This window comes from Lagenorhynchus albirostris, chromosome 11 (assembly GCF_949774975.1).
Source record: "Lagenorhynchus albirostris chromosome 11, mLagAlb1.1, whole genome shotgun sequence".
NCBI lineage: Eukaryota > Metazoa > Chordata > Mammalia > Artiodactyla > Delphinidae > Lagenorhynchus > Lagenorhynchus albirostris.
This window is the reverse complement of record NC_083105.1, coordinates 62,861,622-62,888,832: the sequence shown is the minus strand read 5'-3', so window position 1 is coordinate 62,888,832 and position 27,211 is coordinate 62,861,622. Positions and strand designations below refer to the sequence as shown.

The window sequence follows — 27,211 nt, the reverse complement described above, 5'->3', positions numbered from 1 at the left end:
TACACAAAACATGGATTTACTCTGAATTCCTGTTTCTTCTTTAACCTTTGTACCATTTCATACTTGAACATCAGATGCATCAAATATCAGTTCCTGGTACAGTGCAGGAGCTCAATAAATACCTGTTATATGAATGAAAAACAGTATTATCCAAGTTCTCAGTTCCCACATATCTTGACAGAGACCCACCTGCATAATTGAGTGTCTGCCTATGAACTACATACTCCCAGGTCTTGAAAATTACATGCTAATTAAGACAAAGTGGCTAATTAAAGAGTCTTCTTTGCAATGTCAAAGCAGAAGAAATATATACACTTATTTAAGAAGGCTGCATCTGTTAAAGATATAACCTCCTTATACCAGTCCTTTGTCCTTAATAATTAATCAAGTTTTCTCCAAATACAGGGCTTCTTAGTTTCACTCCTGGCCATTTCCAGGAAGGGCCTGGCTTCCATTCTTCTTATCTGAAATTTTAGATGATGTATTTTTTTCAGGACTTGCTCAATCTTAAAAGCCAGTTCAGATCAATTTAACCAATCCCTTCAAGTAGGAGAATTAAAACAGGTTTACTGAAAAGTGACTCTTCTCTAGGCAAGTTCTCTAATCTTTCCTTTCTGTAAAAATCTGAGAAGCTAACCCAGAACAATGCTTTAATCAAGGACAAGCATAGCCGAGGCTGGTCACATAAAGAATTACCAAATCACACAGTCACAGAAGTGATACAATTTTGCTACTTATGTGAACCAATGCTATGCATCATATTTCTTAAGGACTGGCTACAAACATATTAATGTTAATGATTTAATTACATTTTACTGTTTACCTTCTAAAATTACATCAAATTATGGTGCTGTTTTTAAAAAGCCATTGAGAGGCATTTATTGAGTAGTGGTCTTTTATTCTCCATGGGAAAGTCAATCAGCTTCTTTGGGTAGGTTTCAGTTTCTTTATCTCAAAAACAGATAATAATTCACAAGGGGTGGTTATGAGGATTAAGTGAGAAAATAAAAGTATAACTACTTTGAAAAGTATAAATTGCTATAAAACTATTATAATTTTTAATAAAATTTCAAGCCAGTTTCAAGGAAAAAAATTAGTGGGATTAAAAATTATTCTACCCAATGAGGATAAATTGGAAAAAAATTAGAACTGATTACTTAACATTGTCTGGTTTGGCTAGATGTTAACAAGAAACCCCTTGGTTAATTAAGACTGTTGCTAAAAACTTCTCTAATCAATACACTGTCCTATTTCAGGGCATGTAGTAAGTATAATGAAAATAATTTCATCTTTCCTTGAGGATTCTAGGTAGCTTTCTTATTTTTCTCCTAGAGAAGGAAAGCAGAATAAAATTTCTGATTGCTTGAAAATTCTAGTCAGTTGGTTCTAGTTTTGCTATACTTGCTTTTAAAAATGTAATGAGAGCTAATAGACTAGTATTGGCCAGCAGTAATAACCCTGAAAGTAGATGCTGACAGTGGTAGTAAAATAGTGGCCTGGATCCTGGGAACATCTTGGAAAACCTGCACTCAGGTGGAACTGAATCCTGCCTATCACAGTATCCAAACCTTTGTCCTGCTACCTTCAGAAATCCTCGGAGACTGCTACCTGATTTGAACCCTGATGGAAATATCTCAAGCTGTTGTCCATTAAAAAAAAAAAAAAAAAACCACAACAAAACTTTGGATTGCAAACCAAAACAAGACTTGTTAAAAGAAGTCTCTCTTCAAGGCTCATTCATTCATTCAACAAATATTTGAGCACTTACCATGTGTCATGCAGTGCTCTATTTGCTCAGGATATAACACTAAAAGTGACAGACAAGGTCTCTGCTCTCATGAAGCTTCCATTCCACTGGGGAAGCTGGACAATTAAACACTGTGATTAGTGCTGTGAAGGAAATACAAAGAGAGTAACTGGAGTGGTGGTAGGAAAGGGGGCAGATACTTTAGATACTGGCCAGGGAAGGCCTCTTTGAGTGAATGACATTTGAGGTGAAACCTGAATGATGGGGAGGAGACAGGCAGCCAGCCAGGTGAAGAGAAGAGATGGGAGAGTTTTCCTGGCAAAGGAAATAGCAAATGCAAAGGCCCTGAGGCAGGAATAATATGGCTAGGGAGTGAGAAGTATGAAATGATGACAGAGCCAGTTTAAATAGGATTTACAAGGAATGGTAGAAGATTTTAATTTTATTCTCAGTGTGATGTGATGTCAAACATTGTTAGACAATAGTGTTTGCAACATGAGATATATTTAATGTATTCTATGAGTATTTAATTGCTTATTACATGTATAATGGTTGCAAAATGAAAAGGAAAGGCAAGGTTCTCACACTTAGAAGGTTTACAATCTATTAAGGAAGCAATAATTCATAAACAGTGACAGCACTAAGGTAAAAAATGAAGTAAAAATAAAGTGCCAACCGAAGGCTGGGGAGGGAGCCACTGATTCAAATAGAAGACTTTAGAAAAGGTTTCATTTTTTTAAAGTAGCATTTTATTTGAGCTCTTAAGGAAAAAGGATTTAAGGGGGGGGAAGGGGGGAGTCTGAGGCTGTGGGAACTGCATGAGCAAAGGCACAGAGGCAGGAAAGGACAGGGTGGGTCCAGGAAACCGTGAATCATTGTATGGCTACAGTGCCAGGTGGGTGGGTAGTGATGTGAGAGATAAGCCTGGAAAAATAGGCTGTCAGGGTGTGGAAGTTGGGGTCTTGAATGGCATGCAGAGAAATTTAGACTTGATTTACTTGGGCTTTGGTTCCCCTTAAGTACGTAAAAGAATCTCTTCAGGTACTTAAAACTGCAGATTCCCATGCCCCATCCCTCCAGATACATTGATTTGTAAGTCTAGGTGGGACCTAAGAATCTCCTTTTTAAACCAACACCCCAGGTGATTCTGAGACAGATAATCAGGAAACCATACTTTGAAAATCAGTGTTCTATTTTTTTATGACAAGTCTGGACTGAAAGGGAAAAATTGAAGCCAACTCTAAGGATTGCTCAAGAACTCTAACAAAAAAGGGGGAGCTGAATTAGAAGAGCCATTATCACTGTTGGGATAGTATCAACCAAAGCTGGTGATTAAATGTGGGAGGAGAGAAGGACGGAAGTGTTCAACACAACTTCTATCCTTGTCCCTAGGGAAATTAGGTGGACGCAGGTACCTGGTGCAGAGGGACCATCCACATGGTCTACCAGGTGTTGGAAATATGGATCTGGGCTCAGAAGATATGCAAAGGCACTAAACACACTGGTTAGGTACTCCAAAGTAAATTCAAGACAAATTAAAGAATATAAAAAGTAAAACCATAAAATTTAGAAGGAAATTGAAGTGAATACTTAACCCATCTCTGGATGGCAAAAGACTTCTGAACATAAAAGCAACAGAAAAATCCCGAAGAAAAAGATTTATAGATAAGAAATAATATACCACGTACGAAATTAAAATAACTAAACATTTGACCATAGAACAAAGAATTAATATTCTTAAAATGAAGAGTTTATATGGGAATTCCCTGGTGGTCCAGTGGTTAGGACTCAGCGCTTTCACTGTCAGGGCCAGGTTCAATCCCTGGTTGCGGAACTAAGAGTTAAAGACAAACAAACAAAAAACCGAAGAGCTTATACAAATCACAAAGAAAAAAACACTAAGAATAGTTTCTGTATGGAATAGGGGAAGTTATTAAATAACTTGGTTTGGTAGCTTAAACATCTTGTCATAAAGAGACTTGCTTTATATGCACTAGAGATGATCGGGCTTTGTGGCATAGATCAGCAGGGCTCTTTCGATGTACTTTACCAGGTAATCAAGTGTCAACCTACGGGAGTGCCTAAAAATACCGATTGTTGTAATTTCTATTGTCTTGAGAGTACAAATACATTAAATTGCCCCCAAGCTCCACTAAGCCTTGACACCCCTAGGGAAACTGCCTTTATTGCATCCAGTCTTTCCTTGGCTCTATGTATTTAACATGTGTGCCGGGTTAGGGATGGGACAGAAAATAATTTCACAATGTCTAGTGAGCAGTGGTTCATAAGTCATCCTTTTGATACATAGGTTGTATGGATTTTGGGATCAATAGCCCAACCCTCTCATTTTACAGATGAGGCTCAGAGAAGATGAATGACTTGCCCAAGATCATCTAAGTGGTTGGTTCCCAACACTAAGTTGGGAATCCTGACTCTTAAGCCAGCACCCTTTCCATTTTGCGGTGCTGCTCCATCCATCACAAGCTCTGGATTCTCAAAATAATGGACATGTAAAACACCATAATGTCAACTTCTATACACTTTCCGCTTTAATCACTCCACTCATTCAGTTTGGCCTAATAAAAACCTGTACTCCCTCCCCCAAAGCCCCAAATAAATGAAAGAACTCCAAACAAACAAATAAAAAACATAATTAAAATATTAAGACATTTGGGCTTCCCTGGTGGCGCAGTGGTTGGGCGTCCGCCTGCCAATGCAGAGGACACGGGTTCGTGCCCCGGTCCGGGAGGATCCCACGTGCCGCGGAGCGGCTGGGCCCATGAGCCATGGCCGCTGAGCCTGCGCGTCCGGAGCCTCTGCTCCGTGGCGGGAGGGGCCACAGCGGTGAGAGGCCCGCGTACCGCAAAAAAAAAAAAAAAAAAATTAAGACATTTAAAAATGGGAACAGATTAACCAAAAGACAATTCACAGAAATGGAAATGAAGGTATGAAAAATGTTCACTCTCACTAGTAATTAGAGAAATACAAATTAAATCACTTTTGCTTATCAAATTAGTAAAGATAAAAAAATAAGATTCAGTGTTAACGAAGGATGCACTAAGAGGCCCTCACAATCACCATAGGTGAGAATATTGGTCTAGTCCTTATGAAAACACAATTTGACAGCAGTACTTTTTAATTTTCATGCCCTTTGACCCAGTAATTAAACTTCTGGGAATCTAACCTAAGGAAATAATGAGTGATTCGTACAAAGATTTATGCATAAATTTGTTCTCAGTTTTTTCACTTATTAATAACGGTGTAAAAATCAAAACATCCAAGTACATAGTTAAATTTTGCAACATCAATACAATAGGGTATTAAACATCCATTAAAATTGTTTTCAAATAATTTTGATGCCATGGAAAATCATGGAATAATGTAAAGTGGAAAAGCAGATACAAAACTCTATCTACTGTAATAAAATGAACCCAGTTACCTGTGTGTTTATGTGAGTGTGTTTGTGTGTATCAAAGGAAAAAAAAAAAAGACTGAAAGGAAATACACCAAACAGTACTTCTCTGCAGAACAGATTATGGACTATTTGTCTCCTTCATAATTTATTTTTTTCCCAGGTTTTCTGTAACTAGCATATATAATTCTTATTTTCAAAATATGTATGGATGTTTGTATATGTGAAAATAAAACAAGAATTATATATATAATATGAAAAGAGGTTTTAAAGATGATTAATTTGTAAATCACTCACATTCAGGTATCAGTTGAAGTCATGGAAATAGATCAGATTGCTCGGGGAGAGAGTATAAGGAGAACAGGATGCTGGACAGGTCATGGCCAACACACACATTTAAGGGGCAAAAAGACTGTGAATTAGTGAAGGAGCATGGAAGGAAATGGTTAGATGGAGAACCAGATAGAGTCACATCAAGAAAGCCACATGAAAGTGGACAGAAAAGTTGTCCACTTGGTCAAATGTTGTCAAGTGACGAGGAGGAGGGCAGTGACAGGGCCATTAGAGGGAAATCACTGGGTACTACGCATGGACAGATCAGTTTCCTCTAGTGCTGGTGGTGGAAATCAGAGCTGAGCAAATATTACCTGTTCAATAAAATTGACTGTGAGGAAAAGAAGTCCTGTGCTTAAATTATTTGCTTAAGCTTCGGTTTATGGGGGAAAAAGGTTGTGGAAATCTGAAACCAAGTAAAAGCATATCAGAATGACTAATCTATGGGTAATGAAACAAAAATTGGCAATACTTTGGTGTACAAGAAAAAACATGTTTGAGGGATTGTAAAGTTTCCATTTAGTGAGCTCCATTATAGGATAAATACGGGAGAAAACAGCTTCACACTTGTTACCAGAAGTACAAAAAAGCTGTTATCTTTTTTCCCCAAACATGCAAGTTCTTAGTTTCAGAGCAGTATTAAAGAAATTCTTTAAAAATAAAAATAATGTAAAATTTCATAGCATCATGTTAACTTTTTTTTTTTTTTGGCCATGCCGCACGGCTTGTGGGATCTTAGTTCCCTGAACAGGAATTGAACCTGGGCCCTCGGCAGTGAGAGTGTAGAGCCAAGGAATTCCCCATGTTAACTTCTTATGACTGGACATGTGAAGTTTCTAGAAACATTTTCAAATATAAAGAAATCATCTGACATGCTAAATAATGGATTTATTGTTGGGTCAAACCTTGTCCTGTTTATGAAAAGAGGTCTGCATTAGCACAATAACTTGACTGAGTCTCAAGGACTTTCCCTCCAGCCACAGAATAAACAAATCAGTATAGCCCTACCAAGAGTACCATTTACCATAGAATCTCAATTCCACAACCATTAAGTAGAAACTACTCAACTTACAACCGCTCATTTGTTACTAAAGAACCTTGAAGAGTCTGTGTTAAGTAATTTAACATCACCTGGAGATTACTGTACACAATCCAAAATAAAGTACTTAAACTTCCTATCAAAAAACATACAGTGAAAGACCATACCAACCTTAAAAAAAAAAAAGTCTTTTCTTATGGAAATTCCTGACTTAGGAACCAAGGCACACTTTTTCCTATCTGCAGAAAGAGTACAATTCCAATCTCAGTGAAAGTCACCTACTTATGAGTGTATGGAATTTAGAATGCCTGAAAACTAGTTTTGCTGTCAACATAAATAATGACAAATTCTCCCAATTTGTGGTTAGGTGGCCTTTTATGGCAAAGATGTCTAATGATCTCCCACACTCTCAACATTCTTTTGTGTCTGTGTTGTATATATGTCTTTGATGAACCTTTCTGATACAGAAGCTCTAAATGTTGAAAAATACCAGAGGAGGGACTTCCCTGGTGGAGCAGTGGTTAAGAATCCACCTGCCAATGCAGGGGACACAGGTTCGAGCCCTAGTCCGGGAAGATTCCCACATGCCGCAGAACAATTAAGCCCATGAGCCACAACTACTGAACCTGCGCTCTAGAACCTCAAGCCACAACTACTGAAGCCCATGCGCCTAGAGCCTATGCTCCATAACAAGAGAAGCCACCGCAATGAGAAGCCCGCGCAACACAATGAAGAGTAGACCCTGCTCGCCACAACTAGAGAAAGTCCGTGTGCAGTAACGAAGACCCAATGCAGCCAAAAATAAATAAATAAATAAATAAATTTATTTTAAAAAAAAGAAAGAAAAATACCAGAGGAAATCCAGATATTTGAAACCCTAAGAGGAACAATAATTAAAATTTGTACTTGAAAACATAAGTAAACAACAAAATCATTGTAGATACACAAAATACATGCAAATACCTACTGTCTTTCGAAAAATTCCTGGTGGGACCACTTTCCTAGAGCGTGAACAGAGAGAAACAATGTCAAAGGACGTAAGAAATGTGTTCATCAAGTACCATGGCTCATTGCCAAATGAAACAACCATCGTCTGTATTATTAACTCAAAATCTCTATTTTATTTCTTTTAACATCTTTGTTGGAGTATAATTGCTTTACAATGTTGTGTTAGTTTCTGCTGTATAACAAAGTGAATCAGCTATATGTACACATATATCCCCATATCCACTCCTTCTTGTGCCTCCCTCCCACCCTCCCCACCCCACCCCTCTAGGTGGTCACAAAGCACTGAGCTGATCGCCCTGTGCTATGCAGCTGCTTCCCACTAGCTACCTGTTTTACATTTGGTAGTGTGTATATGTCCATGCCACTCTCTCACTTCGTCCCAGCTTACCCTTCCCCCTCCCCGTGTCCTCAAGTCCATTCTCTACGTCTGCGTCATTATTCCTGTCCTGCCCCTAGGTTCATCAGAACTATTTTTTTTTTAAAAAATCTCTATTTTAAAAATGAAAAACATAATCATATAGAAGGGACTGTGGCATGTTCATCCTCTATATACTAGAACACTGGCACACTGTAGGCAGTTACTAAATGCCTGCAGTTTATGAAGAACACTGCAGACTACCACAGACTTCAGATCATTAACATGCTGCAAAGAATCTTCAAACATTTCTGACCCTTTCCTCCTCCACCCTGTCCCCTGCTCCAAAAAAAAAGAAAAGAAAAGAAAGAGAAAGAAAGAAAGAAAAAGACATTTTGAGGGTACCTTAGCAAGAAAAAGTATCCTCTGTCATCAAGATGTGCTGTTAATAGAATTGTTTTCACTTCTGAAGCTTTCTTGTCTTATAATTATTAGGTGGTTAAAATTTGGCCCACCTTTAACCAGAATCTGGAACAAAACTTGAATGTATCAAGCTAAACAAAGTTACACAATGGACCAAGTTTTACAAAATGGCACTGCTTTGCTAATGTTGCCAATACACTATTCTCTTCCCAGAGGCTCTAGAGTTCAGGGACTACATGATAACAACACTTCTAGGCCCAATTCAGAACTGTGAAAATAGCTCCACCAACTATTTACTGAACTACATAGAATTAATGACAAGTCCTAATCCCATTATCAAAAGGCCATAATGTTGACAGAACATAAGGTAAGGAATATGACTGACACAAATACATGGACTAAAGAGAATCACTCACTATTGCTCAAAGGTTTTTGTTATTGTTGTTGTTTATTTTGTTTTGTGTTCAAGGAAAAGCAGAAGAGGGAATTTTTTAAAAACTGTATTCTCTGTGCTCCTACAGCACTCTGGGTTGATCTCTAGTATAGCACTGGCCTCACTAATACTCTAAATTGTATCTATTGACCTGCCTAACCCATTTGATTTTAAGCTATTTTAGAGTAAGAACATTTAGAACTTTGAATCCACAGGATTGACAATACAAGAGGCACTCAATAAATGTTTTGTCCAAAAAAATGAAATGAGTTCTTAAAGTGATTACCTAGTACCATGTTATGTGTTGTTCTATCAATGCAAAACAAAGAAATACATATGTACACACTCATTTTTGAAGGTCTACCTAAAACATGATCATCCTTCTTCCAGGCTATAACTCCACAGGAGCTTAGGAAATGCTCATTGAGGGTCATCTTCTTTTGTGCCTACATCAGACCTCAGAAGAAAGTGTTATTTCATGGTTTCTAAAATACTTATTTGTGAATAGTATTAATAACTATGCAAAGGAAAAGTATTCCATTTAACCACTTAAATCAAGAGCAAAAGAAAGAACACCTAATGCAAAAGAAGACCTCTCCCCTTTTAAAGGGTCACTGTCTTAACGGCTGATAACTCCCTAATTATCTTTGACTAACTTGAAAAGTCAAGTCAATAGAACCATCTGGATTAGGCAGACTTCTGAAAGCTGGAATTAGGTGAAAGATAATAGTATTTCAAATATCTCTCACCAGGATTGTAAGCACCAGTAAGGAGGTAAGGAAGGGTGCCAGATGGTTAGCTCCTAGCACCTACAGCTTCAGGCTTAGTAGGTGTAGCCAGGGGTGTACAGTTACCTTATATTAACACCTACGTATTGACAGGTGCCATATGTACACGATAGCGATTCTGGGGTGACACATCCAGCTGTAAGGACTGCTATATTATCAACATATCTCAAAAGGCTGAATGGAAGGGGAGAAAAATCGAAGAGGGAGGGAATGGCTAAAAATGGAGAATGGAAAAGAGCAGTTGAATTATTAGAATATTTCCCTGGGAGACTATTTTGAATTTTGATGAACTGCCGCTTTCCTCCACCACACCAAAAAAGTATATATTGTTACATATAGTTAGAAAGGAGTGTTCCAGTTGGAGGAGGAGGGGATCCTATCAGTTCCCGCCCTCAGGCAGCAAAAGCTCCGCTCTACATAATTACTCCAACCCCAGCGCAGTACCCAGAAGTGAGGAAAGAGCAAAGGATCAGCAGCTCCTCCACTCCCTCTCTCGAGGGGGAGGGGTTCACGCTCCTTGTGTTCCCCCCACCCCCAAAAGTCCCGGGAGAAAGAGGGTGTGGAGGGAATTCGAGGTCTCCGCGCACTCTCCGGCTGTGGAGGATGTGGAGAAAGAAGGCCCTTACCTGGCTAACAGCGGTCTTTTCTCTGCGCTGCTACCAGCCCTGGTACGGCTCCCTGGCGCTTTGCCTTGCGCACCTGTCGCGACCCAGCTGCAACACCTACAGCTCCCTGCGGCCCCGCCCCGGTCCGGCTCAGAGCCCCGCCCAAGACCCCGCCCACCGACGCGGGGGCGCGCACGTCAGACCGTCTCCCGCGCGGCCTCGGGGAGAGCGTGCGCGCCGCCGGCTGCGTGCTCCTCCTCACGGCTGCTCGCGTTGCTCTGCGGTGCGGCGTCGGCGTGGTGAGGGGCGTGGCTGCTTTTGCCAGGGCCCGTGTCTCGCCGTTTGTTCTTTGAGGGGTCTACGCACTTGCACGACGTAGAGTTCTGTGCTTCTGTACTTTGGCTTTAACCTGCTGACTCAGAGCTTCCACAGTTTGACTCAAGAGCGATTAGGAGATTTGTCCTAGGTTCAAGTGTAGGCCAGTCACCAACCAGGTTCCTGGTGCTTTTGGGGTAAGTTCTGTGCAGGGAGGGTGTTCTAGAGGAGGCCGTGGGGTGTAGTGGAAAGAGCTATAAATTCATCCTGGCTCCACCGCTTGAAGTTCAAGTCGCCTCACCTCACTAGAGCAGAGTTTCTTCATGTAAATGAAGGGGTTGTACAAGGGCAGGTCTCCAAGTTCTCCAGCAGCTCTAGCCCTTATCATTCCTTCATTTAGAGCTGTGCTCTAAAGGTTTAGAGTACGTTGGGGGGCCTAGCACTTGGGCATCCTGCCCGTACATTTTGCCCCAGGTACGTGTGGCTGTATGAGGGCCCTTCGAGAATGTCCTTTCCTTTTCCTTTGCGTGCGCCCCACGTGTAGTAAGGTTTCAAACCACAAGTTTTCTTAAGCTTTTCAGAATTCATGTAGGTCGATAAGCACTATATGGGGCTCATGGTAGTAAACACCTGTATTTACACTTCCTAAAGCAGTTAACGAAAATTTCTAATCAATTTCCAACGGCAAATGATGGATAGACCAATCAGTTGTTTTCTTATTCCTTCAGATACCCAGCCCAGACTAGGTATTTTGAATAGGTATCAAGCATCGAGACTCATATTCCCGTGCTGCCTGCCAGTTTTGTTAGAGACTTGTGGCAAATATATAGGATGGTACTGCAGAAAATGCATTCTATTACCTGTGGAGTTCCCCTAGTATATATCACTCCCCCCCTTTTTTTTTTTTTTTTAAACAAGCCAATAAAGGCCCTTATTCTCTGCTAACAAGATTAAGAAGCCGAACCGGAGTCAGAAATTTGCACCTAGATTTGAATCTTGACTCAGCCACTTGTCAGGCAAATTACTCCTTGTTCTCCTGGCCTTTTGAAAATAGAGCTAGTAGTACACCACAGTTGGCTTTTACCAGTTTGCAAGGCTGATTGCTATTTGGGGGGGGGGGGGGATTTTATGAGCTAGTTGTTAAGCATAACCACTATTAAAATCAAATTATAGGGCTTCCCTGGTGGCGCAGTGGTTGAGAGTCCGCCTGCCGATGCAAAGGACACGGGTTCGTGCCCCAGTCCGGGAGGATCCCACGTGCCGCGGAGCCTGCGCGTCCGGGGCCTGTGCTCCGCAGCGGGAGAGGCCGCAGCGGTGAGAGGCCCGCGTACCGCAAAAAAAAAAAAAAAAAAAAAAAAAAAATCAAATTATATAAATTAACAAATATGTTAAAAACAGGTAATAAATACTCAAAACGTCACTTTTTTTTTTTTTTTTTTGCGGTACGCGGGCCTCTCACCGCTGCGGCCTCTCCCGCTGCGGAGCGCAGGCTCAGCGGCCATGGCTTATGGGCCCAGCCGCTCCGGGGCATGCGGGATCCTCCCGGACCGGGGCACGAACCCATGTCCCCTGCATCGGCAGGCGGACTCTCAACCACTGTGCCACTAGGGAAGCCCTCAAAACGTCACTTTTTTAAACTTCATTTTACTAATTACTCTTAAGGTTGTCTATGGTATCTGTAGGATGGAAATACTATATTATGCTGTATGTATTTCTGTCCAACTCTGTTCATGTTTGTAAGTTTGTCACATATGTAGCATGAAATTGGCTGCAATAGGTGTATTTACACCATGGAAATTGGCAAATGCTACGAATCAGGGCTTGGCTTATTGTTTTGTTGATTTTCTAGACCAAGTGTTTGCAATTTTTTCTGTAAACAGCCAATTAGTAAATATTTAAGGCCTTCTAGTACATATGGTCTTTGTCACAACTGCTCAACTCTTACATTAAAAGTGGGCATGGCTATGTTCTAATAAAGCTGTATTTATAAAAACAGGCAGTAGGCTAGTGGAGAAAATATTAATAATGCAGAACTAAACAGTGTATCACATCTGTGGCCTTGACGTTGTGAGTAGCACAAAAGGTTAAGAAAGTATTGTTCCAGTATTCAAAAACTGTCATCCAGTTCAGTAAAGAAGTTGCTTACGTCATTGACATATGAATGAAGTTCCAACAGTGAAGTTCACTGTTTTGCTTTTTTCTTACTACTTAATTAAACAAAAATATCAGTCAGCATCCATGTCCAAACTACACTTCTTTGGCAATGATGTGAGCATCTTTTTTGCTGAATCAAATCATAATCAAGATTTTTTACTTTTTAGGATTCATCGTTATACTATTACAGTTGGGTCTTACTATAGAACATAATCAAGAATTTATTCATAGTCTGATTTTGTGAGATATTGTTGGAAAAAATTAAAACTGATAGTAGATATTCAAGAAATAGCAAGTCACACTGAAGGTATAGGTAAACACCGAAAAGCACAGTTAGTATTTTTGTTTAAAATTCATGCTAAAGACTCCACTAAAACACAAAGTCTGTTGTGTTTCTATACAGTAGCAATGAACTATCAGAAAGAGAAATGAAGAAAACAATCCCATTTACAACTGCATCAAAAAGAATAAAATACTTAGGAATAAATTTGATCAGGAAGGTGAAAAACCTATATATTGAAAACTATAAGACATTAATGAAAGAAATGGAAGAAGACACAGATAAATGGAAAGATAGTCCATGCTCATGGATTGGAAGAATCAATATTGTTAAAATGTCCATACAACCCAAAGCAATCTACAGATCAGTGCAATTCTTATCAAAATCCCAATGGCATTTTTCAAAGGAATAGAAATAATCCAAAATTTGAATGGAATCAAACAAAACAAAACAAAACAAACAAAAAACCTGAATAGCCAAAACAATCTTGAGAAAGAAGAACAAAGCTGGAGGCATCACACTCCCTGACTTTGTATTATAAAGCTATTGTAATTAAAACAGTATGGCATTGGCCTAAAAACATACGCATAGATCAGTGGAACAGAATAGAAAGCCCAGAAATAAACCCATGCATATATGGTCAATTAACATATGACAAAGTTACCAAGAATATGTAATGGGGAAAGGATAGTCTCTTCAGTAAATGGTGTTGGGGAAGCTGTCTTACACCATAAACAAAAATTAAAGGGATTAAAGACTGGAATGTAAAACCTGAAACCATAAAACTACTAGAAGGAAAAATACAGGCAGTAAGCTCCTTGACATAGGTCTGGTGATGATTTTTTGAATCTGACACCAAAAGCAAAAATAAATAAGTGGGACTATATCATCCTAAAAAGCTTCTGCACAGCAAAGGAGACCATCAACAAAATGAAAAGGCAACCTACTGAACGGGAGATAATACATATCTGATAAGGAGGTAATATCCAAAGTCTATAAAGATACAACTCATACAACTCAATAGCAAAGAAAAAATCCAATTAAAAAGTGGTAGAAGATTTGAATAGACATTTTTCAATAGAAGACATACAGAAGGTAAACAGGTACATGAAAAGATGCTTAACAGCGTTAATCATCAGGGAAATGCAAATCAAAACCACAATGAGATATCAAAAGCTCACACCTGTCAGAATGTCTGTTATCAAAAAGACAAGAAATAACAAGTATTGGTGAGGATGTGGAGAAAAGGGAACCCTTGTACACTGCTGGTGGGAATGTAAATTGGTGCAGCCACTGTGGAAAACAGTATGAAGATTCCTCAAAAAATTAAAAATAGACTTACTGTATATTACAACAATTCTACTTCGGAGTATTTATCCAAAGAAAATGAAAACACTCAAAAAGACATATGCACCCCCATGTTTATTGCAGCATTATTTACAAAAACTAAGATACGGAAACAGCCTAGGTGTCTATCAATGGATGGATGGATAAAGAAAATGTGGTATATATACAATGGAATATTATGCACCCATGAGAACGAATGACATCTTACCATTTGTGAAAAGATGGATTGAACTTGAGGGCATTATGCTAAGTGAAATAATACAGAAAAAGACAAATACTGTATGATCTCTCTTACAAGTGGATCTTTAAGGGAAAAAAAACGGAAAAACAAGTTCATAGATATAGAGAGCAGATTAATGGTTGCCAGAGGTGGGAATAGGGGACAAATGGGTGAAGAGGGTCAAAAGGTTAAAAAAAAAAAAAAGATGTAAACCAGGCATATATATGCATATTTATATATACACATATTTTTATATATACTAATGTATATGACATAGGTATATAATATATATAAAAACACAGATGCGTACCTATTATTTCTAAAATAATGGAAACAAAATATCACTTTCTACATCTTTTAGATGAAACCAAATATTAGCATATTCTTAGAAGTTTGCATTAAAAAAATTAATACCAAAAGCTAAGAATACCATCTGTGACTTATTTTTACCCAGCTCTACATTTATAAGCAGGGTACAAAATATTGGTTTAGCTAATTACAATGTAGTAAAAAAATTTTAATTAAAAAATAAAATGTATGCTATTTCTAAAATCATATTAAAATTATTTAAAAAAATTTTGTTAACGCCCAAGTAGTATTGTGAATTTTACTAACTTAAAATTATTTTTCAGATTCAGATCCCTAAAATGCCAAAGTAACAGAGTGACTTATTAAGTTTTTTAAATCTGATGAAGTTTAAAACAGACACAGAAAATGATAGGAGTGAAAATTGTAGGATACCTAAGCTAATGGAAGAAAATTTCAAAGTTGTTGAACAACTAGTCATTGAAGAAACACCATCATGGTTAGCAAAGGAGGTAGATAACCTTGTGCTTCCAGATTGTTGGAATGAAAAGACAAATGTTTATGTTTTCAGAGCAGTACAAATTGCTTGAAATAAAAGAATATAAACTAATATATAAGGATTGTTTGATATTTCAGCGTTAGGGAGGGAGAGAAAAAAAGCATGTTCATATGTCCAAGGAATGGAGGGCATATGGAGTAACCCCAAATGGTACTAATAAAACTACTAGGCACACTTTTCTGAAAAAAAAAAAAAATTAAGGAATATGATTTTCCTAAAGACTACTAAAATTCACGATTTGTTAAAAGAATCAACTAATGACTCAATTTCCAATTTAGTGTATAAATTAAAAGAATATTGATACTATCATAGATTTTTTAATACTCTTCACAGTTTAGTAAAACATAGTAGGCCTTTATCTGATAGTGAGGGCAGCAATAAAGTTGAAAGAGGAGAATGGAATAGACACAGACAATTGTTTACATGCAACAAGAACAGCAGACCATATTGCAAAAGAAATTATATGAAGATATTTAAGAATATTATAGAAGAGAATGCCAAATAGGTACTATAATTGATCAGGCATCTACACGTTTGAAGAAAAGAGCCTAGTGATTTATCTGCAGTGCACGGTTGAATCAATTTCTGTATTGGTAATTGTATTTGTTGCTTGTGTCAGCCACAACAGAGTGTATTTCTAATACATTATTGTCTACTTTAAATGATTGTGGCCTTGATAATATTTGAAAGCGAACTTAATTGCATTTTGTTCTAATGGTGCTTGTACAATAGTGGAAAGGAAGTCTGGAATAGCTGCAAATTTGTTAGAAAATTTTCCTGAAGCCATTATTTGGCACTAAGTCATCAATTGCAATTCAGTATCTGAAATGGAAGTCAATTGTTTAAAAATATTCTGGATAAAATTTATTCTATTTATCACCAATCTAACAAAAATAAGATTGATTGGAAACTGTAGCTAAAGAACTTGAAATTGAGATTATTAAAACTGGTCTATAACACCACATTGTAAATCAACTACAATTAAAAAAAAAAACTGATCTACTACTGAGATTGAGATGGGTGGCATGTAGTTTACAAACTGCTGCTGCTGTATGTCAGGCGTATACTTCATCATATATACATTTTTCTCATTCTTTTTATTCTGGTTTGGCAAAGATTAGCTAAGATTACTTTCTTACAAGACCTTGTTTGTTTGTTTTTTTTGAATTTTATTTTATTATTATTTTTTTATACAGCAGGTTCTTATTTGTTATCTATTTTATACATATTAGTGTATACATGTCAATCCCAATCTCCCAATTCATCACACCACCATCCCCACCACCCCCCACTTTCCCCCCTTGGTGTCTATATGTTTGCTCTCTACATCTGTCTCTATTTCTGCCTTGCAAACTGGTTCATCTGTACCATTTTTCTAGATTCCACATATATACGTTAATATACGATATTTGTTTTTCTCTTTCTGACTTACTTCACTCTGTATGACAGTCTAGGTCCATCCACGTCTCTACAAATGACCCACTTTTGTTCCTTTTTATGACTGAGTAATATTCCATTGTATATATGTGCCACATCTTCTTTATTCATTCATCTGTCGATGGGCATTTAGGTTGCTTCCATGATCTGGCTATTGTAAATTGGGGTGCATGTGTCTTTTTGAATTATGGTTTTCTCTGGGTATATGCCCAGTAGTGGGATTGTTGGGTCATATGGTGATTCTATTTTTAGTTTTTTAAGGAACCTCCATACTGTTCTCCACAGTGGCTGTATCAATTTACATTCCCACCAACAGTGCAAGAGGGTTCCCTTTTCTCCACACCCTCTCCAGCATTTTGTTTGTAGATTTTCTGAAGATGCCCATTCTAACTGGTGTGAGGTGATACCTCATTGTAGTTTTGATTTGGATTTCTCTAATAATTAGTGATGTTGAGCAGCTTTTCATGCACCTCTTGGCCATCTGTATGTCTTCTTTGGAGAAATGACAAAACCTTATTTTTTAAAATTTATCTTTGGCTGCATTGGGTCTTCGTTGCTGTGTGTGGGCTTTCTCTAGTTGCGGCGATCAGGGCTACTCTTCGTTGCAGTGTGTGGACTTCTCATTGTGGTGGCTTTTGTTGCGGAGCACGGACTCTAGGTGCATAGGCTTCAGTAGTTGTGGTGCGTGAGTTCAGTAGTTGTGGCTCGGGCTCTAGAGTGCAGGCTCAGTAGTTGTAGTGCATGGGCTTAGTTGCTCCATGGCATGTGGGATCTTCCCGGACCAGGGCTTGAACCTGTGTCCCCTGCATTGGCAGGCGGATTCTTAACCACTGTGCCACCAGGGAAGCCCAAGACCTTGTTTTAATGATTGATATTCTTTGAAATTTTTCATTACTTTCAATTGCATTGCAATGAAGATCAACTACTATTCAGAAAGTTAAAAAAAATTAAGTGTGTCATAAAAACTTTAGAAAATTTAAAATTGGTATTAGAAAGCATGAATCTCATGTCAGAGATTTAAGTCAGATAAGTTTAAAGACATTCCATTTATTTTTTTCAACTTTTTTTTTTTTGGCTGCACTTCATGGCCTGTGGGATCCTAGTTCCCCCACCAGGGATCGAACCCACACCCCCTGCTCTGGAAGCACAGAGCCTTAACCACTGTACCGCCAGGGAATTCCCAAGACATTCCATTTAATAAAAATAAATTTGAAGCTCTGCCTAGAAATGTGTTACTAAAAAGTAATGAATTTATGTCTTTTATTAGAAACAAAGCATTTTGAATTATTTTGATTTATTAGAACCATCTCCTTGGCCTTGTGAGGAACTAACTTCACCATGGATCACTGGTAGGGGGAAATTGTATTATTTAAGTGAAATTTTAAACATGAACTTTTCAGGGATTTGTAGATAATAATGTAGAATTAAACAATGTTACACTCCCTGCAACTATTCAAAAAGCTAAAAAAAACCCCACTATTGCAGTCAATAGTGCTAAAGCTGAAAAAAGCTTCATTTTAATGAATTTGTACCAGGTGAGAAATGGTAGTTCAGTAGTAGGTCATGTATCAAATTTAATGACAAGAAATTTATTGGGAAAAGAGTTAGCAGATTGAGATCATCAAATGATGGTTATACCATGACCCTTTGCTTTTCTCCTGTATTGGGTCCTTTGTTTCTTCACTCCTGATTTCTCAACATTTGCACCACTGACATTAATTATTTATTCTTTATTGTGAGGCACTATCCATATTCATATGTGTAATGAATTCATTTTTAAATGCTTTGAAGTATTCCATTGAAACATATATCACTGCTGGATATTTACATTATTTCCATTTTTTCATTTTATAAACAGTGTTAAAAGGACATCCTTGTACTTATATGCTAGAATTGCTAGGTATATGCCTCCAGTTTATCCTTCCATCTGTAGTGTGAGATCTCATTTCTCTACATTCTTGCCAAAAGTTGGTATTAACAGACTTAAATCTTTGCCAGTTTGATGGGTATGGAATGACAGTATCATTGGTTTAATTTGTACTTGTCTAATTGATAACAAGAATAAATATGTTTTTTCATGCTTATTGGCCATTTGAATTTCTTTGCTGTGAATTGCTTATTCAAATCCTTTGTTCATTTTCCTCCTAGTTCATTTGCTGTGGTTATCTTTCTATAGTTCCCCCTGGCACTTCTGCATTGGTGTACGTATTTTCCATTGCATAAATACAATCTTTATCTTGTTTCCCTTAACTTCATTCAACTTCTTCTAAGTAAAAGTCATTCATTTTTTCATTCAATAAATGTTTATTGAGTGCCTATAATATGCTAGGTACAGTGCCAAGCACTGGGAAATTCACTGGAGAACAAGACAGTGATTCAGTGGGTTAGGGTTAGTTAATAAATTAATAGAATACTTTAGATAAGTATGTGATTGGGAAAAATATAGGAAGCTGTTATAGCCCTTAGAAAGGTTTGGGACTCAAAAGTCTTCCTAGTGGAATTTATGTCTAAACTGAATGGTAAATAAGAATTAGCAAGGCAGAGGGTTGTGTGTGTTGATTGGTTCACTGGAAGGATAGATAGATTGGATGGGATCAACTGGGGAGAACAAAGCATAGTTGGGATATGCTTTCTTTAGAAATGGGGAAATGTTCAATATAGCTTAACCCTAGAGTACAGGAAGTAGTAGTCACCTATGAAACCAGAAAGGTAAGCAGGGCCCAGATTTTACAGGGCATTGGAAGACATGTTAAGGAGTTTGAACTCCACTATAGGAGTACTGGGGAGCCATTAAACATTGTGCCTTAAAGTACAGATTACCTACATCAGAATCACCTACAAGTCGTATTAAAATTGCCCACTCCTATATGCTACCCCAAACCTATTGAACCAAAATCACTGGGGTAGGGATTTCCCTGTGGTCCAGTTGTTAGGACTCCGCACTTCCACTGCAGTGGGCATGGGTTTGATCCCTGGTCAGGAAACTAAGATCCTGCATGCCGTGGGGCCCGGTCAAAGAAATAAAAATAATAAAAAGTTAAAATCGGGGTAAAGTTTCCAAATCTATGTTTGTTTGTTTGTTAACAACAATGCCAAGTAATTTCTTAGGCATATTGAAGTTTGTACAGAGCCCAGGGAGTGATACGATCAGATGCATATTTGGTTGCAACATGAAGAACAGTTTAGAAGGTGGCAAAACTGGAGGCTAGGAGACCCATTAGGTGACTGTTGGAATAATCTAGGTAAGAGAAGTTGATGACCTGAACTAGACTGGGATTGGAGTTGGAGAAAAGTAGATGAATGAGAGAGATGTGAATGTCAGATTATTTGGAAGATGAATTGTCAAGACTTGATGGTTTGCTTGGATATGGAGGTAACATGCAGCTGCATGAATGCTGGTGTATTTCCTGATCTGGAGAGAATGCAGGAAAACTAGCAAGCTCCTTATGGTAGTGGTGGAAGAGTAGAAAGGAGAAACCAAGTTCAACTGTGGGCCTGTTAATTTTAACGGAGGAACACAACATTGTAAAAGCAACTATACTCCAATAAAAATTAATTAAAAAAATTTAATGGGGGACTTAAAAGGAGAGATATCCAGTAGGCAACTAGAGGATAGTTCAATAGTCGCTAAGAGAAATATCTGGCTGTAAGATACAGCTATAGCAGAGGCAGATTTGCTGTGAAGCTGATGAAGTTACTCCAGGTCTCTTTTGCAAAGTCTCCTTTCAAGGCTCTGAGACAGGCGCTAAGAATTCTATATTTGAAGAGCTATATTAATTTTCTTAAGTTGTGTGAACTTAATTTCCCGATTGTGTAAGCTTTAGGCCTCAGAAAACCTTGGATCTGTTTCTGAGCTATATAGGTCAAAATTATCAGTGTACATGATGGTAATGAAGTACCCTGAGAAGACGAGATTGCCTTAGGAGAATGTATAGAGTAAAAAACAACAGAGATCTTAATATGTTACACATTGTTTTCCAGGAATAACTATTATTTTAAATTAGGTATAGAGAAAAATCAGGGGAAAAAAATCTTAAAAAACAATGTAAAAAAGTTTGTAGTCGTATGATACACTATGATTTAATTGAACTTAAAAGCTTTATATATTTAAAGTATTATATAAATTTGCCATTTTGGGTAGGCCCATAAGGAATCATTTTGATAACTGTGAATGAAAAAATTAAACTCTCAAGAGTAGTTTTTTTCTAAATCTTAAAAGAAGGATGAAGATTTAAGTTAAATATTGTGGTTCTTATCTAAATACTTTTCAAATCACATAAATATCTACTATTTAATGTGTAATAGATCATATATATATATATATATATATCACATATAATATTGGTTTGGCCAAAGAGTTTATTCAATTTTTTCCATAAGATGGCTCTAGTAGCACTTAGTTGTCTTTAACTTCATTCGAAACAATTTTGTTAGATTGTATTGTGACAGCTGTCATATCAGCGTGCATAAAAAAAAAAATCAAAATTGGTGAATTTTTGTGGAGCTATTTTAACATTGAAGATGGAAGAAAAAAGCAATATTTTTGGCATATTATGCTTTATTATTTCAAGAAAGGTCAAAATGCAACTGAAATGCAAAAAAAAAAAAAGGTTTGTGCAGTGTATGGAGAAGGTACTGTGACTGATCGAACATGTCAAAAGTGGTTTGCAAAGTTCCGTGCTGGAGATTTCTCGCTGGATGAAGCTCCACGGTCGGGTGGACCAGTTTAAGTTGATAGCGATCAAATCGAGACATTAATTGAGAACAGTCAACTTTAAACCATGCGGGAGATAGCTGACATACTCAAAATATCCAAATCAAGCATTGAAAATCATTTGCACCAGCTTGGTTATCGCTTTGATGTTTGGGTTCCACATAAGTTAAGCGAAAAAAACCTTCCTGACCGTATTTCCTCATGCGATTCTCAACTGAAATGTAATGAAAATGTTCCGTTTTTAAAACAAATTGTGACGGGTGATGACAAGTGGATACTGTACAATAATGTGGAACGGAAGAGATCGTGGGGCAAGTGAAATGAACCACCACCAACCACACCAAAGGCCTGTCTTTATTCAAAGAAGGTGATGTGTATATGGTGGGATTGGAAGGGAGTCCTCTATTATGAGCTCCTTCTGGAAAACTGAACAATTAATTCCAACAAGAGCTGCTCCCAATTAGACCAACTGAAAACAGCCCTTGACGAAAAGCGTCTGGAATTAGTCAACAGAAAACACATAATCTTCCATCAGGATAACGCAAAACCGCATGTTTCTTTGATGACCAGGCAAAAACGGTTACAGTTTGGCTGGGAAGTTCTGCTTCATCCACCGTATTCACCAGACATTGCACCTTTGGAATTCCATTTATTTCGGTCTTTACAAAATTCTCTTAATGGAAAAAATTTCAATTCCCTGGAAGACTGTAAAAGACAGTTCTTTGCTCAAAAAGATTAAAAGTTTTGGGAAGGTGGAGTTATGAAGTTGCCTGAAAAATGGCAGAAGGTAATGGAACAAAAGGGTGAATACGTTGTTCAACAAAGTTCTTGGTGAGGGACTTCCCTGGTGGTCCAGTGGTTAAGGCTCTGTGCTTCCACTGTAGGGGGGCTGGGTTCAATCCCTGGTCAGGGAACTAGATCCTGCATGCATGCCACAACTAAGAGTTTGCATGCCCAACTAAAGATCCTGCATGCCGCAACTAAAAGATCCCAGGTGCTGCAACTAAGACCCGGTGCAGCCTAAATAAATATTTTAAAAAATAATAAAGTTCTTGGTGAAAATGAAAAATGTGCCTTTCATTTTTACTTGAAAACTGAAGGCATTTTTTTGCCAACCCAATATATAGATAAGTGTATCATTTACTCTTTGCCTCAAAAAAAATCTATTCTAGTTCAATCAATGGCCTTCTCATCTTCATTCTTAAAAATTGTCAAGGAAAGGAAATCTTTATAAATTTATTTATTTAATTTATTTTTGGTTGCATTGGGTCTTTGTTGCTGCGTGCAGGCTTTCTCTAGTTGTGCAGAGCAGGGGCTACTCTTCGTTGAGGTGCGTGTGCTTCTCATTGAGGTGGCTTCTCTTCTTGTGGAGCACGGGCTCTAGGTGCGCGGGCTTCAGTAGTTGTGGCATGTGGGCTCAGTAGTTGTGGCTCGCGGGCTCTAGAACGCAGGCTCAGTAGTTGTGACGCACGGGCTTAGTTGCTCCGTGGCATGGGGGATCTTCCCGGACCAGGGATCGAACCCATGTCCCCTGCATTGGCAGGCGGATTTTTAACCACTGTGCCACCAGGGAAGTCCCAGGAAAGGAAATCTTCAATAATGTCCCATGATCAGAAATCCCTTATGTCTAATCTAAATCTCTGATTCTCATGCAGGAAGAGGACCATTTTTTAAAAATCAGCTTTATTGGGCTTCCCTGGTGGCGCAGTGGTTGAGAGTCCGCCTGCCGATACAGAGGACACGGGTTCGTGCCCCGGTCCAGGAGGATCCCACATGCCGTGGAGCGGCTAGGCCCGTGAGCCATGGCCGCTGAGCCTGCGCGACCGGAGCCTGTGCTCCGCAACGGGAGAGGCCACAACAGTGAGAGGCCCGCGAACCGCCCCCCCACAAAAAAAAATCAGCTTCATTGAGGTATGTTTTACATACATTAAAATTCATCAATTTTAAGTGTACATTTCATTGTGTTTTTGACAAATGTGTACAGCAGTGCAACCACCATGACAATCCAGATATATAATATTTCTGTCACCCTCAAATGTTCCCTGTGCCCCTTTGCCATCAGTCTCCCCCACAATCTCTCACCCCTGCCCCCGGCAACCACTAATCTGTTTTCTGTCATTGCAATTTTGACTTCACCAGAATTTCATATAAATGTCTATAGTCTTGTGTCCATCTCTGGCTTCTTTCACTTAACACAATGCTTTTGAGATTATCCATGTTGTATCAGTAGTTCATTCCTTTTTAATGCTAAGTAGTATATTCCATTGTATGGATATATCACAATTTATTGATTCACCAGTTGATGGACATTTCAGTTGTTTCTAGTTGGGGCTATTATGAAGAAAGCTGCTATGAATGTTTACATACCAGTTATATACCAGTTCATATTGACATCTGTTTTCATTTCTCTTGGGCAAATACTCAGGAGTAGGATTGCTTAGGAGTGAGTTGCATTGCAATGTGCATTTAACTTTTTAAAAAACTGCCAGACTTTTCCAAAGTGAATATAATATTTTGCATTCCCACCAGCAAATGTGTTAGTTCTAGTTGCTCCCCATTCTCTGCTGCACTTAGTATTGTTAGTCTTTTTAATTATAGTGATTCTAGTGGGTGTAGTGATATCTCGTGGTTAATTTGCATTTCCCTAATAACTAATGATGTGAATCTTTTCATGTGCTTATTTGCATTTCATATATCTTTGTTGATGGAGTATCTGTTCAAATCTTTTGCCCATTTATTAATTGGATTATTTGTGTTATTGAGTTGTAAAAATTATTATATATTCTGGATACAAGCCTTTTATCAGATACATGCTTTGAAAGTATTTTCTCCCAGTCTGTGGCTTATTTCTTTTTCTTTTTTTAAAAATTAATTAATTTATTTATTTTTGGCTGCGTTAGGTCTTCGTTGCTGCCCGTGGGCTTTCTCTAGTTGTGGTGAGCAGGAGCCACTCTTCATTGTAGTGCGTGGGCTTCTCATTGTGGTCGTTTCTCTTGTTGCGGAGCACGGGCTCTAGGCACGTGGGCTTAGTAGTTGTGGCTCGCAGGCTCTAGAGCACAGGCTCAGTAGTTGTGGTGCATGGGCTTAGTTGCTCCGCGGTATGTGGGATCTTCCCAGACCAGAGCATGAACCTGTGTCCCCTGCACTGGCAGGTGGATTCTTAACCACTGTGCCATCAGGGAAGTCCACTGTGGCTTATTTCTTAATTTTTCTTAAGTGTCTTTCAAAAAGCAGAAGATTTTTTTTCTTTTTGGCTTTTTTTTTTACTTGTCATACCTTTTATTTTTTAATTGAAATATTGTTGATTTACAATATTATATAAGTTGCAGGTGTACAACATAATGATTCATGATTTTTAAAGGTTATACTCCATTTATAGTTATTATAAAATATTGGCTATATTCCCTGTGCTGTACAATATATCCTTGTAGCTTATTTATTTTATACACAGTAGTTTTTAGCTCTTAATCCCCTACCCCTATCCTTCCCCTCTCCGCTTCCCTCTTCCCACTGGTAACCACTAGTTTGTTCTCTCTGTTTCTTTTTTGTTATATTCACTAGTTTGTTTTATTTTTTAGATTCCACATATAAGTGGTAACATAAAGTATTTGTCTTTCTCTGTCTGACTTATTTCACTAAGCATAGTAACTTCCAAGTCCATACATGTTGTTGCAAATCACGAAATTTCATTCTTTGTTATGGCTGAGTAGTATTCCATTATATGTATATGTGTGTGTGTGTATATATATATACACACACACACCACATCTTCTTTATCTTTTCATCTGTTAATGAACACTTAGGTTGCTTCCATATCCTGGTTATTGTAAAGCTGCTATGAATGGGGTGCATGTATCTTTTCAAATTAGTGTTTTTGTTTTCTTTGGATGTATACGCAGAAGTGGAATTGCTAGATAATGTGGTAGTCCTATTTTTAGTTTTTTGAGGCACCTCCATACTGTTTTTCACAGTGGCTATACCAATTTACATTCCCACCAACAGTGCAAGAGGGTTCCCTTTTCTCTACATCCTGACCAACATTTGTTATTTGTGGTCTTTTTGATAATAGCCATTCTGACAGGTGTGAGGTTATATCTCATTGTGGCTTTGATTTGCATTTCTCTGATGATTAGTGATGTTGAGCATCATTTCATGTGCTATTGTTCATCTGTATGTCTTCTTTGGAAAAATGTGTATTCAGGCCTCCTGCCCATTTTTGGATCAAGTTGGTTTTTTTTTTTGATGTTGAATTGTATAAGCTGTTACGTATTTTGGGCATTATCCCCTTATCAGTCATATCATTTACAAATATTTTCTCCCATTCAGTAGGTTGTCTTTTCGTTTTGCTGATGGTTTCCTTTGCTGTGCGAAAGCTTTTAAATTTAATTAGGTCCCATTTGTTTATTTTTGCTCTTGTTTCCTTTGCCTTAGGAGATAGAGCCAAAAAAATGTTACTGTGATTTATGCCAAAGCCTGTTCTGCCTATGTTTTCTTCCAGAAGTTTTATAATTCCTGGTCTTACGTTTAGGTCTTTCATTTTGAATTTATTTTTGTATATGGTTTGAGAAAATGTTCTAATTTCATTCTTTTACTTGTACCTGTCCAGTTTTTCCAGCATCACCTATTGAAGAGACTGTCTTTTTTCCATTGTATATTCCCAGACAAAAAGAAATAAAAGGAATCCAAACTGGAAAGAAATAAATAAAACTGTCACTGTTTGCAGATAACATGATACTATACATAGAAAATCCTAAAGACACCACCAAAAAACTACTAGAGTTCACCAATGAATTTGGTAAAGTTGCAGAATACAAAATTAATATACAGAAATCTGTTGCATTTCTATGCAGTAACAACGAACTATCAGAAGGAGAAATTAAGGAAACAATTCCATTTACAATTGCATCAAAAAGAATAAAATAGCTAGAATAAACCTACCTAACGAGGTAAAAGATCTGGACTAAGAAAACTATAAGACACTGATGAAAGAAATTGCATATGACACAAACAGATAGAAAGATATACTGTGTTCATGGATTGGAAGAAATAATATTGTTAAAACGACCATATTACTTGAGGCAATCTACAGATTCACCGCAATCCCTGTCAAAATACCAATGGCATTTTTCACAGAACTAGAAAAAATAATTTAAAAATTTGTATAGAAACAGAAAAGACCTGAAAAAGTCAAAACAATCTTGACAGACAAGCACAGAGCTGGAGGTATCACGGTCTCTGACTTCAGACTATACTACAAAAAGCAGAAGTTTTAAGTTTTGATGAAGTACAGTTTATCAGCTTTTTTCTTTTATGGCTTTGTGCTTTTTGAATTCTATCTAAGAAATCTTTGTGTAATCCAAGGTCACAAAGATTTTTGTCTATGTTTTGTAGTTTTAGAAATTTTATAGTTTCATCTCTTACCTATTCTTTTATGATTCATTTCAAGTTAATTTTTTTGTATATGGTGTGAGGTAAGGGTGAAGGTTTTTCCACATGGATATCTAGATGTTCCAGCACCATTTGTTGAAAAGGTTATCCTTTCCCCCATTCAATTACTTTGGCCCCTTGGTTGAAAATTAAATGAATATATTTGTGTTGGTCTATTTTTGGACATTCTATTATATTCCATTTAACTGTATGTCTATGATAATCTTTTAGTAATGAAAATAATTTATTTTACTTTGGTGGAAAGTATTCTCAAGTTATTCTTAGATATTATGAGAAAGGGCTGAATCC

General features: G+C 37.7%; 2 protein-coding genes across 3 annotated transcripts in view; both read right to left on the bottom strand.

The window, feature by feature from the left end:
- The window catches only part of LIMA1 (LIM domain and actin binding 1), an 83,909-nt gene extending 73,612 nt beyond the window's left edge, over window positions 1-10,297 (bottom strand). Inside the window, exon 1 of one of the 2 annotated variants that reach the window (XM_060166259.1) lies at window positions 10,165-10,297. The gene's annotated coding sequence lies outside the window, so the exon portion shown is untranslated. Of the gene's footprint in view, window positions 1-7,498; window positions 7,517-10,164 lie in introns of those variants that run through there. The other variant, XM_060166260.1, reaches the window with a different exon arrangement.
- The window catches only part of FAM186A (family with sequence similarity 186 member A), a 120,151-nt gene continuing 103,108 nt past the window's right edge, over window positions 10,169-27,211 (bottom strand). The window contains 1 exon segment of the mRNA XM_060167049.1: window positions 10,169-10,490. Within this exon segment, the coding sequence (XP_060023032.1) occupies window positions 10,169-10,490 (322 nt within the window).